The 17180-nt window shown below is 40.1% G+C and overlaps 1 protein-coding gene across 2 annotated transcripts in view; it reads left to right on the top strand.

The window, feature by feature from the left end:
• PLCE1 (phospholipase C epsilon 1) overlaps positions 1–17180 on the top strand; it is a 273926-nt gene that overhangs the window by 225865 nt on the left and 30881 nt on the right. For both annotated transcript variants that reach the window (XM_065893739.1, XM_065893740.1), the window contains exons 16-21: positions 344–451; positions 1583–1699; positions 4853–5011; positions 10166–10295; positions 14628–14749; positions 15635–15752. In XM_065893739.1, the coding sequence (XP_065749811.1) occupies positions 344–451; positions 1583–1699; positions 4853–5011; positions 10166–10295; positions 14628–14749; positions 15635–15752 (754 nt within the window). The remainder of the gene's footprint in view (positions 1–343; positions 452–1582; positions 1700–4852; positions 5012–10165; positions 10296–14627; positions 14750–15634; positions 15753–17180) is intronic.

The raw sequence follows: 17180 nt of genomic DNA, 5'->3' as shown, positions 1-17180 counted from the left end.
ATAGAGTTATAGCCTGGCTGTCTCATTTCAGGATGCACCATGTGTAGGTCCCTTGAGGGACCAAAGTTGATGGGAAAATTGTCATATGTTTTTGCTATCAAATTTTACCTTCCAATAGTATTCAGCTCTGGTAAGCACTCTTTCTACCTTAATCTATTCTCTCCCTTCCCCACCCCGATAAATTTGTGGCCTTCGGCCAACATGTAATATTTCTTTTCAATCTTAGGCCCTTCTGTTTTAGCCTGGACAGTGAACACTGATATGTGGAAGCCTGTGCTGGGTTTAATTTGAGACTTTATCTCCATTTGCTCATCTGGGGTGGATTCATTCATTGATCCCACAGGTCCTCCTGCAAGGCTGTAGGAGTGTAGAGTTGGACTGCTGGGACGGAGATGATGGGATGCCCATCATTTATCATGGACACACCCTGACAACCAAGATCCCCTTCAAGGTAATGCTTCATAACTTTCTTTAAATCAGATCACAAAGAGTCATTATCTTCATTCGTCATTTAAATGAATGACTCTTCCAAGTTATACCTTAGGTTGGGAGTTCTTATCCTGGGTCTTAAGGCTTCCCCAAATTGTGTGGGCTGTACACACGTTCATTTTCCTGGGAGTTGATCTAGAACTCTCCTTAGATTCTCATTTGACCAAAGTTTAGTAACCATTACCTTAAATTAGTTATCATGTAATAATATTGTTGAAATTTTTACATCATAAGATGATATATAAAAGGCAGGGTCTGTTCTCTTGCTGTAGGAATTAAAGGTCATTTCTCCCAGTGTCCTGCTGACAAAGGCCAACATCATGTGTCAGGAGATGATTAAATGACATTATAAAGTAATGAGAATTGATTCCACCTAGGGAGATTGGCCACCCAGGAAGACTGGTTTCACTGTATTATTATTGCAAATTCTAAGTCGTTTATTTGTTCATTGTGCAATTACTATCCTCATTCAGAGGGTCTTTGGCTGTAACATCATTTTTTTCTGAACCGTGGCTGGGCTGGAAGGAATTTTCTTATTTCTGTCTTGTATGTGAAGATGGTGGCTAAAATGCATTTTCTTTTTAACTCATTTTCCTATTCAGCCCTCTTAAAACTTTTTGTACCCTATATTGAGGGAAGGAGTAGTTGATAACTGTGTTTACATACATGCATAAATATATGTGAATATGTGATACATGTCTTATTGCCCCAAGTAGATTTGATTATAAACTCCTTGAAAGCAGGAAAGTATCTTACGCCTTATCATTTTTGATGCTGTAACTAAAACAGTGTCTTTTGCTTATACTCAGTGTGTATATATATATATAGATAGATAGATAGATAGATTTGTTAAATTCAGGATACTGATAGCTGTTCCTCATAGTATGTGAACGATACTCAATATGAATAGTTTAATGTACTTATAGAAAATAGCCTGTTGCTTAACTTGAAAATACATTTGAAAAGATAAAAACCACTTTGGCCAGAGTCTTCTGCATAAACAGTTTAGACGCTTTCTGTGGCTGTAAATGCCTTGCCTTTTGACACCTTGGGCCGATATCTGAACTCTCATGAGCTGTTTTGGCTCTCACAGGAAGTGGTTGAAGCCATCGATCGCAGTGCCTTTATCAACTCTGACCTCCCCATCATCATATCCATTGAGAACCACTGTTCATTGCCTCAGCAACGAAAAATGGCAGAAATTTTCAAGGTAAGGTATCAGCTAAATGACGGGATGGTATCTTGGCCTTTGTCTTGTGACTGTTGTTGAGCTTAATTTGGGGCCACTGTGGACCACACCACAGCTGGACCTCAGCTGTGAAGCACGTACAGTTAAGGTCCCTCAGACCTGGGAAATAGGGATGCCCTGGGAGTTTGGGCTCTCTCTTGAGTGGTCCATCTTTTCAGCTGGAGTGATAGAAGCACTGTTCTGTGGTCTCCTCAGCATTTCCAGAAAACCTTCGGAGATAACAAGAGACCAACTTTCCAACACTTTTGGTACCACAAATCAGGGATGCCAGGATGTCACCTGTCAGTTGTATGTGGAAAAGCTGAAAATATCTCAGGGCAAATAAGTCAAATCTTCTTGTGGCCCAACTTCATAGATGGAGATCCAAGGTGGCGAAGAGGTTAGACTGGCCAGAATAGTGCTGTTAACGCTCGGCTCTTCCTTATACAAGGGAAATATAATGCAGACAGATTTAAGGGCAAATACGCCATTATACTTCCTCCTTCCTCCACTGGTAGAGGCGTTTATGGGAATATGGCTCTCAGTGGGAGGGAGGGGCATGGCTAGAGGGAAATGTCCCCAAATACTAATGTCAACAAAACTAATTAGCCTTTCATGTTGCCTTTTCTTTGCCATCATTTAGAATAATGGTCTCTAAACTTTTTTGATTGCATACCCCATCAGTAAAATATACCGCGTATTCATTCCTGTTGTGTGTGTATTGACTTATTCATAAATTATATACATATCCTACTTATTAACATTTTATACATTAATTAAAACATGCAAAAATAGAACATAAAAGAGAGTAACATAGAAAGGATAAAGTAAAGAATAACTTTTAAATACTATTATTTATTAATGATATAAAAACCCTTTTGCTATTATAAAAAAATTTTAAATAAACTTATTTATTATCTAAATTTTTAGTGGGAGTAATATGATTAAATACACTTCATTATTTTGGAAATTTTTGTGATCACTGACTTGAATGTCTGGTTTTAAGTTTAGTTTATTATTTCAATATTTGGCTTTAACAGCTATAGTAGCTGATAAAAATGCCTTACAAAGATACCTGTATCCAGATGGAAAAGGGATGTCATTAACTGCACTTGCTAAATCATGGTACTCATTTCTCAATTCCATTAATGAGGCAAAGGTTCTTATTGGAATTTGGCTAGACAATTTATATGTTTCCTGGTATCAATCAGCTTTTCTTATAAACTAATTGAAAAGGTGTTGCCTTTTTTTTTTTTTTTTGTGGTACGCGGGCTTCTCACTGTTGTGGCCTCTCCCGTTGCGGAGCACAGGCTCCGGACGCACAGGCTCAGTGGCCGTGGCTCACGGGCCCAGCCGCTCCGCGGCATGTGGGATCTTCCCAGACCAGGGCACGAACCCGTGTCCCCTGTATCGGCAGGCGGACTCTCAACCACTGCGCCACCAGGGAAGTCCGAGGTGTTGCCTTTTATATTTTTAACATATGAGTTCAGACTCCAGTAAAATCCTTCATTTAGAGGATTTTTTAACCATTAGAAAATCTGCTTCCAGGTAGCCTGAGTTTTTATGTTAACACACATTGTTTCCTACAACAAAATCACATCACAATAGAAATATTTTTAGACAGCTGTCTTTACTCTTTCCAGAACACAGATTTTATCTAAAGAGCAAATACGTTCAGGCTTCCCTGGTGGCACAGTGGTTAAGAATCCGCCTGCCAATGCAGGGGACACAGATTCGAGCCCTGGTCTGGGAAGATCCCACATGCTGCAGAGAAACTAAGCACTAAGCCCGTGCGCCGCGACTACTGAGACTGTTCTCTAGAGCCCGCGAGCCACAACTACTGAAGCCCGTACGTCTAGAGCCCGTGCTCCGCAGCGAGAGAAGCCACCGCAATGAGAAGCCCACGAACCGCATGGAAGAGTAGCCCCCGCTTGCAGCGACTAGAGAAAGCCCACGCACAGCAACGAAGACCCAATGCAGCCAAAAATAAATAAATAAAATAAATAAATTTATTTTTTTAAAAAGCAATTACTTTCTCACTCAGTGTTAAAACATTACCCTTATCATATAGGAACAGATTAACAGTGATTTTATCATCATCATCATCGTCGTCTGGTAACAAAGTACAGCTACCCACTATAAACACAGAAAAAGTCCGAAATTTTAGGATACCTTTTTTTTTTTAAAGATAATTGTACAACTTAGAATACTCCTTTAATTTACTGCTTTTTCCTTATATAAAATGTGAGCTTCTATATGTTGTAAAAGATTTTCATAATCACTTTTCATCTCATTACAAAATATTTCAAAGAGAAGTCTTTTTGTGAAATTAACCACATGCCGCCACCAAAGCACCCAAACTGTCATCATCTCAATAAGCTGTTAGCAAACAAAGATGTGAGGGACTCACCTTTGCTCCCTCTGCGTCAAGAGATTCCCTCCTTGTCCCTCAGGGACCTTCATGAACAGTGCCTGACATACAGACTGAGGGCGCCATTTCCAGTCTGTACGTTAAGCACTAATAAGCTTCCATTTTGTTCTTTTTTTCATTAAAAAATAACTAGAAATGGAAACTGACATGTTTTCTGCCCTCACCCCAAATGAGTCATCCTGTGCCTTCCCCCACCACCCACCTCCTTGGGGGATACACATTTCCCTTTGAAGACCAGTGCTCAGAAAAGCTTTATGAGAATGGTGTCTGTGGTTCTTTATACTCAGTGGTGACAAATTCTCCCTATTATTTTTCATTTTTGTCCCCACTTCCTACCTACTTCAAGGTTTGTATCCTTGTGACTTCTTAGCCATGTCTGGAACAGACCATATTCTACAAATCACAGCCTCTAACTGAATCTCTTTTTCTTTAGTACATCAGACCCCAGAGTATTTTTCTAAATAGTTAGAGCTGGGCCCTCCTGGAGAGGGGCCTAGACCCCTCCTCCTGGCCTTCTAACCACTTCCCTTCTTTCCAGTAAGAAACTATTCAGGGCTGGGGGGCGGGGGACACACGGATACAACATCTTTCCTAGTTCCTCTTCCTAGGATTTTTAGAACAATTCAACTGGGCTGAAATATCTAGCTGATGATTCAGGTATAGATAAAGGGCATTGATTATTTGTTTTCCTTTATTGTTTTCAGACTGTGTTTGGAGAAAAGCTGGTGGCTAAATTCTTATTTGAGAGTGATTTCTCAGATGATCCAATGCTTCCCTCACCTGACCAACTCAGGAGGAAAGTACTTCTCAAAAATAAGAAGTTAAAAGCCCATCAGACACCGGTGGATATATTAAAGCAAAAGGTACTGTTTTATTAAAGAAGTTATGAGTATGCTTTGTGCCCAGAACAAAGAAATTCATGTCATTCTAACCTTTCAGATGACTGATGGGTAACCAGTTTTTGAAGATTCAGTTTCCTTGAATGATACATTTGATTTTTGGCTTTCCACTGAATAGACTGATAAATACTCTTCCCACTTACATAAAATTTTATTTTGAAAAATTGATGTAGAATGTACCTCATTATTTAATTTATTCTGAGCAGGATAATAAGTGACTCTTGTCTCTGGGCCTGGGCTTCACTGCTGTCAATCCCACAGTGGTCGCTATAGTCCTCTTTAAGAAGAGTCCCCTGTCGGGAGAGCACTTGAACATGGGGTTATGACTCCTGAGGTCAGTAGTAGAACCCCGATAGCAGCAGACCTGTGCTCCCAGCATGGAAGTTGGCACAGTGTGTCACTGTGGCATATGGACCCCAAGGGACTTCTGTACCTGCCTCACCCATGGAGATCTAGTCCCCGAGCACCACAAACTTGCCTATATAGGAGGGCCCTCAGCCCAAGGATCTGTGAAAAAGTTCAGGTCCAGGACCACTGAGTCCATATGCCAGGTTGAACTTACTCATCCCACAGACTGACAGCTGCCAAAACTATTTGTCCTATTTAGGAGAGCACTGTTGGCCCTGAAACACCACTTCTGAAAATTACAGCAACCAAGAGTTGCTGCATGAACCTCAGCCCCCCGCAGGACTAGAATGGTGCAGCCCCGGCAGCGTGGACAGTCCAAAGTAAAACTAGGTCATGGCCTAGAGCTTTTAATTTCTCTCTGAGCATCACCTGCAAGCCTCCAGGCCCTACTCCAACTCTGCTTTAAGTGGTTCCCAGAGAACAGATGGATTCTATGAACCCAACAGATTTGGAACCTTTGTCCTAAGTCATTGATTAAAAAATGTCAAGTCGAGCTGTACAGCAGAAACCAACACAACATTTTAAATCAACTATACTCCAATAAAATGTTTTTTTTTAATTTCAAGTCAGATTGAGTCAAAAGTCCAGTTTGACCTAGCTGAGTAGTCTATTTGGAACAATCGTCAAATCTTCACTTCCATTAAGAATATTTGGATATTCTTCCATCTGTGGATATGCTTGGATTTGTGAATCTTAAGACGAGATTTCCAGAAGTCAATGCTCAGGGTCTGACAGCACAAGGACCGTGAAACCATCACCTCTCTTCATTTGAACTTTATACCTCAGTTAATACAACCTAGAACTGTTCTCGCTATTTAAATTCTTTAACGCCTCCCAGGCTCATGTTGAGTTTGTGGAGAGCAAAGAGTTCAGTTATTTTTCACAGGACTAAGCTTATGCCTAGTCTCCCCATGTTTCCAGGTTTACAATTAATTTTAAACTTTTGTGTAGCAAGAGTCTCACATTTATCTCTGTTAAACTTGCTCTTCTTGGTTTTGGTTTGTTATTATAGCATACAAGGTTCTTTGTGGATTTTGACATCCGTCATCCAATTATTTATTAGCAGTTTTCCAAATTGTGCCTTCACCCAAGTTGCCCTTGAGCCGGACGGCCAAGTGGAGAGCCCTGTGGCCCTTCTCGCAGGACCTCCCTCAAGTTTAGGTGATTATCACTCTTGTCTGGTGCTCTCTTCTCTGAAGCCCAGGCTTCTGCAGAATCTGCTTCAACCTCTTTATAGAATAGAAATTGAGATCTAGGCATTTATGGGACTTTCTCCAAGCCACCCAGTTCATAGTGGCAGAGCCAGGATTCTGATTCAGGTCTTCAGGGAACACCTTGTCAAAGACAACACAGAAGTAGGATACGTTGATAACAATCACTGGGGCATTTTCAAAGACACAGATTCTTAGGTCCCAAATCTGCCCAACTACATCAGAATTTCCATAAGGAAGACTTGGTAATCTGTTTATTTAAAAATAATTCTTATCCCCCTGAAAGTTGGAAAATACTGCTTATCTGTTATTTCCCACAAAGTGAGTTACCTTACCAGCAAAGTCCAAAGAGGTTACTGTGTGGGAGATTTGTTCTTAGTAAACCTATGCTTCTTCTTGCTAATTGCCTCTTTATTTTCTGTGTTCCACAACCAAATAATCCATTCTGAGATTCTGTCAGGTGTTACTTTGACACTTTCTACCATACAACTTCCACAACTTAACTCTTCCTCCTTTTGGAAAAATGGGACAATATAATCCCATTTTCAGGTTTTTAAAATCGCTTCCAGAGCCCCGTGATTTCCCAGGGACTACTGACAGTCATATCTGCAAGACCTTTTAATTGCCTGGCAGGTTGTGGGTCTGGACCAGGTGATCTGAGTTCACACGGGGTTGGGTGAATGCATGCCAGGAGCTCCAGTGTGCTCAGACCAACCCTCCAACTTAGAAGGTCTGGGTTCTTTCTGTGCAAGGAGCTCACCCTCAGCAAGGATGCACTGACTCTGAGCAGGATTTCTGAAGCCCTCCATCTGCCTCAAGCTTGTGCTAAGGCTCTTGCAGAGGATCCTTAACTATACCCCGCCAGATCACCAGTATTCTGCCCTTGGTCTCCTGAACTCCAACCTGCTAGACTCAGACAGTTCACGCTCAGTGACAGGTGCTGTGCTAGGGGCTGGGGGAACAGAGCAAATGAGACATGGCTCCTGCCTGGACCCATGTGAGCCAGTTCTTCACCTGACACCCCACTCTAACCCTCGGACCTATATCTGAATCGCTTTTATCAAGGGCTGGGGTCCTGTTCTTCTGCCTCAAAATAAGTAGGATATGGCAAAGAATAAGGAAGTCAGCTCTTGGCTGGCACTGGGCCACCTGTTCCATACTTCCTGCACTGGGGGAAGTACCTGAGCGTCGAAGGGACCTTGACACTCCACCTTCTGACATTTCCTGGTAGTGGGACTTTGAACGGCAGCACCCCCATTATTGGTTCTCAAAACCTTCTGTCGGGGGCCCACCAGGCTCTTGGCATCATCATTCTCGGTACTTGGCTCCATCCTGCATGTTTACTGCAGGAAGGCCCTTTGCTTATCCAGGACAGATAGACTTGCTTTTGTAGCTCACTTGTGCCTAGAGCAGATTTCCCAAAGCTTGGAAGAACGCTACTCCTGTGAGACACTCTGAAAAAAGAAAAGAAAATTTTCCTGGTTAAATAAGTGTGGGAAATGCTGCACTGGAGATCTTTGAAGGACCGTGATGTCCTTTAGCATATTTAATGAAGGCTCTATGAAACTCAGTTTCTGTAAGATGCTGTTTTTAAACTTCCATTGTGTTTTGTGGTTACCGTAATTCTCATTTTTTTACATAACAGCTATTAACACGCATGGAGCTAGTGTTCCATAAAAACGTTGAGCCTAGACAATGCCCAGTTATCTGGAGTAGACTGCATGTAAAAGATTTATCTCGATATCAACATAGCCTACATTGTATCTTCCTTATGTATATATTTTTATTATAAAGGTAATATAACCACATTTCGGAAAGCTTAAGGAAGAATTATTTTAAAACACATAATTCCAAAGCCAAACACAACTTGTATCACAAGGATTCTTAACCTTAGTAATATCCACAGACAGAATTCAGGGGGTCCATGAAATTAGATGAAAAAAATTAAATTTTTTTTGGCTGCGCCATGCGGCTTACAAGATCTTAGTTCCCCAACCAGGGATTGAACCTGTGCTCCCTGCAGTGGAAGCACAGAGTCCTAACCACTGGATCAATAGGGAATTCCCGAAAAAAAATTACATCTTCATTTTCACTAACCTCTAGCTGAAATTTAGCCTTTCCTCTGATTATAAATGTAGGGAACAAACCACAGTAAAGTTGGCAGCATCTATGTCTCTGTCACCAGTAGAAATCACAGATGTTTCATATTATATCACAGTTGTTGCTAATATTTCCAAGAATTATTTATGCTCATCACTATTTCAGAAACGTTACTTGACCTACCATTATATATTTTTTACTATGTTAATAAATAAACATATATTCCTATAGCACAAATTTTTTTAAGATTTAATAACTGCATCAACATTCTTTTTTTCCTTTGTAATCTTATGTATTTTGTTCTGTGCATTTAAAATATCATTCTGAGAAGGGACCTTACCTCACCAGACTGCCTAAGGGGCCTGTGCCATAAAAACAGGTCAAGAATCCCTACCGTATTGACATTTAATAGCTAAGCTTTTATGCACATCATTTTATATAATTATAATCATTATATGTAGACAGAAAGAGTTATTGAACAAAGGATATAGAATTATATATATATTTACATAGATACATGTATATATGTATATGCTTACATGTATAAATATTATTTATATCTATACACACACACAAAATTCTGTATCCTTTGTTCAATAAATACATATCACAATTATTTGTCAAGTCTTATTCTCTCAAGCAGATACACCATAGTTTACTGACGTCATTCCTCTATTGTTGGACTTTTAGGTTGCTTCCTGTTTTTAATTCACGCAAGTAACTTTGCCTATATGTTGGACTATTTCCTTATGCTAGGCTCCCAGATTTATATTTATTCTTGTGTCCTGTGATATTCCGTCACAGTAATTGTAGTCAGATGTAGAAGCACATGACCTCCCCGATAGCACACATCAATTTTCCAGAAATCTCTAGGCCTATTTTGTTAATCTGACTGACGGTTCAAATAATCTGACTGACGGTTCAAAGGTCTGTTGAAAAAACTTTATTTAAATCAAACTATTCTTTTAGTCTCATCCATAGGGATGGTATTTTAAGAAGGGGGAAAAAAACCTGGTTTCTTAGCAGAGATTTACTTTTCTAAAATGGATGGGCTGATTTGCTTCTTCATCATTTGGGATTGATGGTGGTTCTTTGAAGCACCCAGGTTTCTCCTGGTGGGGTTGTCCTAGGAAACCTGGATGGCTGGGCACCACACACGGATTCCTTGTGATTGTTTCCTAAAAGCTCCTGGATTCCTCCTGTAGGGACGTTAACATTCACTTAAGTATTGACGTTGTGCTTTAAGTGACTGTAGAGTTTTGGGGCTTTTCTCAAATAATCAAAATTAGGTTAAGCCACTTTTTATGACTGTGGTAAGCCTTAGGTGGTCATTTGGTAAGCTATAAATGAAAGTTTAGTAGCTGGGCATCTGCAGTCTTTAATTATTGATATGTTACAGGCTCATCAGCTAGCATCCATGCAAGCTCAGGCTTATAATGGTGGCAGTGCCAACCCTCCACCTGCTAATAACGAAGAAGAGGAAGATGAAGAGGACGAATATGATTATGACTATGAATCCCTCTCTGACGGTAAGAAAGCCAACCCTATGCTATACGCAGGGAAGTGCCTGGAAGATTTTTCTAATGGGTTTTTTGGGTGTCTTTTTTTTCTTAGCAATAGACTTGGCAATAAGTCTATTGCTCCATAGACCAACAATACCGATTGTTGTAATATTATCTAAGAGTTTCTGGAATCCTGCTGCTTAGTAAGAAGGACCAAGCGGGGAAAGGGATTCTGTCAGCCACTACAGACACCACTCAAGGAAAGAATAGGAGGGTGTGGGAAGCAATCCAGGGGTTGTTCCTAAATTGGTTTCTAGAGGAAGAGGTGGAATTACTGCAAAGAGACCCCGTTCCCACCCTTTCAGCATCTGGTGTAGCAGATGCTCTTGGCAGGAATTGTAGACATGGGCTGACTCTTTTCTCTCCCCTGCACCACCTGCAGGGGGCAGCATCACATTCCTGTGCTCTCTGCTGCTCCCCTTCACTCCCTGCCCCCCTTCCCTTGTTCTCACATTACCAAGCCAACCAGACATTTCCTTCTGACCCCACCAAAAAGATACGGGTGATGGCTAATGGTGCAATACAAAAAAGTCACATGAATGATGTTACTTACCTATTAAAGGTGAAGGATTCTTCTTAGGAGATAATTAGGTTTCAGTTGTGTTTCATTTGCACTAAATTAGTGTCATTTGCTAGAGACTGCAAAATGTTTTCTCAGGTACCACTGCCGATGGTAGACTGTTTAATTCTGGCAACTTCTGAAAGACAAATATTTAGTAATGAAAAGATACCAACGTTCCTGTTTATTTAAACGTTATAAATGTAACTGTATTACTTCTCTGTAGGATATTGTCTTGTTAATATGCAGATATGCCCAGACCAGCAACCGTTTACCACTTGCATTAAGAGAATCAAGCTACACTCCTTCAAATATCTGCTTCTCACGCAGCACCATTGTCTCCTGGTCGTGTTTGGTTTTGTGAGCCTCCATCATAGCCAGCAGCTACAGTCCAACCTCTTTCTGCCCCCAAATACAATACTAGTCTCTGTCCATGTAATATTTGTCCTTAGTAATTGTTGATTGCTTCATATAATCAACTAAAAGCCAATGTACCCGACCTGAAGTCCCATCAGATAACACGAGGGCATATTCTCTAATGGGGAGGTCGAAAGTGGGAGAAAATGGGAAAGAGTCAAGGTCATTTCTTGTATCCTATTCCTCAGAAGTCGTGGGAGTATGAATCTTTTTATATTGACTTATTCCTCCCCGTGGATCTCTACCACAGTCATGGTAATGTTGTTTCATAGAACAAATTTATTTGATAAGAAATGAAAACCACATTTAAGAAATCAACCAAATCCAGATGTTATCTGCCCCTGTGAGAAGTTAGTGCTCTGGAAGGTAAATTCACTCTCTATCATAAAATACTTCTGTGTTTTTTTCTGTACTTTTGAAAACAGGAAAGAAAAGACTTTTCTTAATTATTAGTAATAGTAGTATAGGACGTTTTGATATGCAGATAACAAAATGCATAGGGAAGGTGGGGGAAGGAGCTTTCTGATTTATTTTCAGTTAGGAGGGTAAAATTTAAACCCTACCCCACTGAATCTCTAGGACAGTTGCACGCTTTTTAAAAACCCACATGTGCTGGGGTGGGGTATACATGGAAAGCACCCTCAGGTTCTGCTCCAATAGACTGTGAGACCTTGGGTCAATGTCTTTTCACCACTCTAGACTTTAGGCCCCTCAGAGGCATAATGGGAAGATTTTGTCACACGGGTTGTCAGATGTTCTCCCTTCTAGCACTAACATCTATGATCTATGACAGTTAATTCCAATACCACCACATGATAATTTCCCATTTCATTAAAAGAGTCCTTTGACTGACGGATTCCCAAATAGGCCTTGTAGTTGATTATGCCGGGACTTATTTAAGCTTACCCTATTAAGGCTTCCTGATGCTACTGTTAAATGCCAGACAGTCTTGCACTTTCGCTCATGGTTTGTGGTGCCGAGCTCATCCCTGCCTCCTTCCCTCAACCTTACTTTCTCTGGCTGAGATGAGAAGAAAACAGAAACCTGCTTGCTGAGGGTAGAACCATTCCCAGCTTCTTAGCAGGACCCCAAATGTTTCTAAGCTTCTTGTAATGATGGATCCCTTTGAGGATGAGATGGAAGCTGTGACCAGTCCCCTCAGAGAAATAAACATGGTCTCAAATTTCTACATAAAATTGCAAGAGTTTTCACAGGCCTTCTGAGCCCCTCGCAGGCACCTCAGGCTAGAAACCCGTCTCTAAAGTCTGGGTGGCCCAGTTTATCTCTGTGACAGCTCTAGTCCTCAGTTTTCACATATATAAAATGAGCAAATTCGTCTAAAACCTCTTTTGGCTATAAAAATGTGATAGTTCTGGGTTTCCCTGCTGGCGCAGTGGTTAAGAATCCGCCTGCCAATGCAGGGGACATGGGTTCGAGCCCTGGTCCGGGAAGACCCCACATGCCGCAGAGCAACTTAAGCCTGTGCTCCACAACTACTGAGCCTGCGCTCTAGAGCCCGCGAGCCACAACTGCTGAAGCCTGCGTGCCACAACTACTGAAGCCTGCGCGCCTAGAGCCCGTGCTCTGCAACAAGAGAAGCCACCGCAATGAGAAGCCTGTGCACCACAACGAAGAGTAGCCCCTGCTCGCCACAACCAGAGAAAGCCCACACACAGCAACGAAGATCCAACACAGCCAAAAATAAATAAAACAAAATACATTAATTTAAAAAAAGAACGCTTTAAAAGAAAAAATGTGATAGTTCCTAGGCACAAAATTACTTCCAGAAAATCTAAAGGAAGTTGCAAATGAGGCTCAAGTATTTCAAGAACTGCTACTCTGCCTTTTGGCCACCAAGTTCTTGATGAATATTTATTCAATCAAATTTTATTAAATAAACATTAATTAATTTTTTCCCAACCTTGCTGTTTATCTTGACTAGCTTTGAACATGCACTAGAGTAGAGATTTGAATTTCCAACTTCATATAGACATTCTATGACTTCGTATATATGAAGTCTAATGACTGCATGATTCTAACAAATTAATCAATTTATATCCATTTGACATAAAGTATTTTGGGGAGTATTAGGACAATCAGTAGCTGAAAATACACAATGTGAATGTGGCAGCGTGATTAACGTTAACAATGTTTGCACTTCTTTTATTGCTAGCCTTTGCATCCCTTAATAGTCAAAATATTACATCGATGGAAGATTTCTTATTTCATTTACCTTGTAATCTAAGCTGTTGTTATTCATGCTTTGCTTCATACCTTAGTTTAATTTATCTGGCTTTTTGCCTTTATTTTCCTTACTTTTATCCCCTTTCTGATTCTGTTTTTCTGTAGCAGATGTCCTTACCGCTTCTCCTGTTCCTAACAGTCAGGAAGGTAAAGCCACTTGAACCTGACCTTGTAACTGCATGAATGTCGGCATTCTGTTTCCATTTGCTTAGGCCTGATTAGCATGAAGTTGTGACCCTCATAAGAATAAAAATGTAATTAAATGATTGATCTCGTTTATTTCTTGGCAGCCTGCATGGCCCTGATTTGGTATAAGGATATTTTGGTCTAAGCATTTGTGATCTGATGAGATAGTAAAATCATGGGTGAGAAATGAGCTTTCTTGTTTTTCGTTTTTCCTTTTAAAAGAACATAATCATGTTATATCTCTAACACCTTTAAAATCATTTTGAATAGTAATACCAAAGCAAGAGCAAAGTATAAGATTATCTGTCATACTTTGGAAATTTTTAGATATATTTTAATTCCTATCCTTAAGATTTTCCCTTAATAAATTGATAGACAGTTATGAAAAAATTACTTTCCAATTAAGCATAATTGTGAAAACTGCATTGCAAATAAGTGTCTTTTTCCCTCCGGTTTTGACATTTCTAGAGGTAAAAAAAGCTAATAGCTTCATTTTAAAGTGAGAGTAATTAAATCATGCCTGCACCATCTAGAAGTGCTTCAACCACTAAATCCTTCCCAAACTTGTGTGCTGAGAGCTTCTTGACAGGGTATCTTCCATAATGTTTGCACAGTTCCAACCATCTGTATGAAAATGAGCTTTCTCATTTAGATTACGTCTATATGGTACCAAAACTACTGGTAAATTAGTCTATTCAATCAAAAATAAATGTATCATTTAACAGATTTTTAAAATTATACTTCAAGCCATCATTTTGGTAACATGTAGCCAGTGCCTCAGTCTTACATTACAGATAAGCACAAGTACCTGGATATCCTTGCAACGATGTAGCCATAGCCCTTAAGTGAAGCATTCAGTTCTTGTTTGCTGAAGCCTGCCAACTCATTTTCAGACAACATTCTAGAAGACAGACCTGAAAATAAATCATGTAATGACAAACTTCAGTTTGAGTATAATGAAGAAATCCCCAAGAGGATAAAGAAAGCAGATAACTCTGCTTGCAACAAAGGAAAGGTGGGTGAATGGTTTCTGTTAAATTACACTTGGACCGTCAGTTTCAGATAGGATTTCACTCCCTCCCTATCCTTTCCCTTCACCTCTCCGCTCACTTTCCCTTAGACACCAAAGTCCACATGGTGATGATATGGGACCCCCATCTGCAATTTATAGAAGGTTAGTCATCGATTCGTCCAGCCAATACCTACTGAAGATGTAGTGTGTGGCAGGTGCTGAGATAGCGCAGGAGGTGATTTGGCCATGGAGACAAACATGTAAACAGTGCTTGTAGATAAGTACAAAGAACAGTGATTACACAGTGTAATCAGAGCGTGATGATGTTGAGAAGCAGACAGAAACAGGGCATTCAGACCAGGAGGCTGGTACGTTCAAGGAATTGCTAGAAGTATTAAAGGTGTTTGGGATGACCAGGAAGATAAACAGGGCCGATTGGGAAGTGTTAACAGAGGAAGGACAACAAGAATAGAAAGAAAAATGAGATACCCGGACCCAACCCTCAAGTGCCTCACGGTGTATAGACTCTGAGCAAATCTATAGACATAGTTACAGTGACATTGTTGGACAACAAAATAATAAAATACGCCAAAAATTTGAGCCACAGGAGATACATACTCCACTATCTGTTCATTCAACAACTATGCATTGAGTGTTCCACATTTAAGACGCTGGACTGTGCTCTGAGGGAAGATGAAGAATGAGTTAGACTCAGCCCTTGCTCTCAGAAAGCTTTTCTCTAGGGAAGGTGTTAGGACATGTATATGGATAAGATAGAGCAAGTGAAACACAGTGATGACATGAGAAAGGAACAAAGAGCTTTAGGGATTCCAAGGTGAGTGGCATATATACCTTCCCTGTAAACCAGTATCATTTTTCCCTTGTTAGGTTTATGACATGGAACTGGGAGAAGAATTTTATCTTCCTCAGAATAAAAAGGAAAGCAGACAGATTGCACCAGAGCTTTCTGACCTTGTCATCTATTGCCAAGCAGTAAAGTTTCCAGGTAAGAATAGACAGGATCAAATGAACTTATTTACAAACAGAAACAGACTCACTGACTTAGAGAATGAACTGGTGGTTACCGGGAGTCGGGTGGGGGGAATAGTTAGGGAGTTTGGGATTTACATCTACACACTGTATTTAAAATGGATAACCAGCAGGGACCTAATGTATAGCACAGGGAACTCTGCTCAATATTATGTAACAACTTAAATGGAAAAATAATTTGGAAATTTGTATGTATAACTGAATCACTTTGCTGTACACCTGAAACTAACACAATGTTGTTAATCAAGTACTCCAATATAAAATAAAAGTTAAAAACAAAAAGAATAGACAGTATCTAACTGATTCACTCTGTTATAAAGCAGAAACTAACACACCATTGTAAAGCAATTATACCCCAATAAAGGTGTTAAAAAGAAAAAGAATAGACAGTATCATTTATAACATTTAAAGATACCAAAAGATTAAAATATGCTATTTATTTAATTGGGCATTGTGCATGCTCTCCAAATAGCTAAATTGTGTTGCTGAAATCATTGTTACAGCATCTAATAAATATTTTATTATTATTTGCTTTGATGCTGATGAGGAGAATACCATAAAATGTTCATTTTTCAGATCATATCATGTCTCTCCATTATAGTTAATAATAATAATATTCATAACATCTAATAGCTAAAATTTATTAAGCACTTAATACCAGGATTTATGCTACGTATTTGATGTACATCATCTTAAATGACTCCATAATAATTCTATGAGTAGGTGGATTTATCTCCATTTCTAAATAACAGTCTGAGAGAGATGAAATAATTGGCCCAAGGTTTCAGAGCATATCAGTTAAGACTCTTTTGTTTGAAAGTGGCAGAAGTTACTTAAGCAAAGAAGAAATTTATTGGCTTATGTGTTGAAAAGTGAAGGGATATATGAGTTTCAGGTACAGCTTGGTCCAGGGCTTTTCTCTCTCCACATTTCTCACTCTGCTGCTACCATGTTGGCTCTTTTCCCTTTGCGGTTGCAAGGCAGCTGCAGCAGGCTAACACCGCATACTTCTAGATTCAGCTTCAGTATGAGTCTCTTCCAGAACTTTCAGCAGCAGTTTCATGGTTTTTCACTGGATCCTTTGCCCATCCCTGAACCGGTCACTGTGGCCAAGGACATGCAGTGCTCCGGCTGTCTAGGGCTTAGGTCACGTGCCCCATCCCTGAGCTGGGTAGTGAGTCTCCACCCAAACTGCAAAGATCAAGGACACAGTTTCAGTGGAGAGGTTTCCCCAGTTGGCCATTTTTAGAAGTACAAGTGAACTTAAGCTGATAAACCACTGCCCCCGCAGAAATATGCACTTCAGTTAATAAGTGGTAGAACTATGATTCTGAAGCCTGTCTATCTCCAAAGTCCTGCCTTTAACCCTAGCACTACCCTGCCT

This window comes from Phocoena phocoena, chromosome 16 (genome assembly GCF_963924675.1).
Source record: "Phocoena phocoena chromosome 16, mPhoPho1.1, whole genome shotgun sequence".
Lineage (NCBI taxonomy): Eukaryota > Metazoa > Chordata > Mammalia > Artiodactyla > Phocoenidae > Phocoena > Phocoena phocoena.
This window is presented reverse-complemented; position numbering and strand designations above follow the sequence as displayed.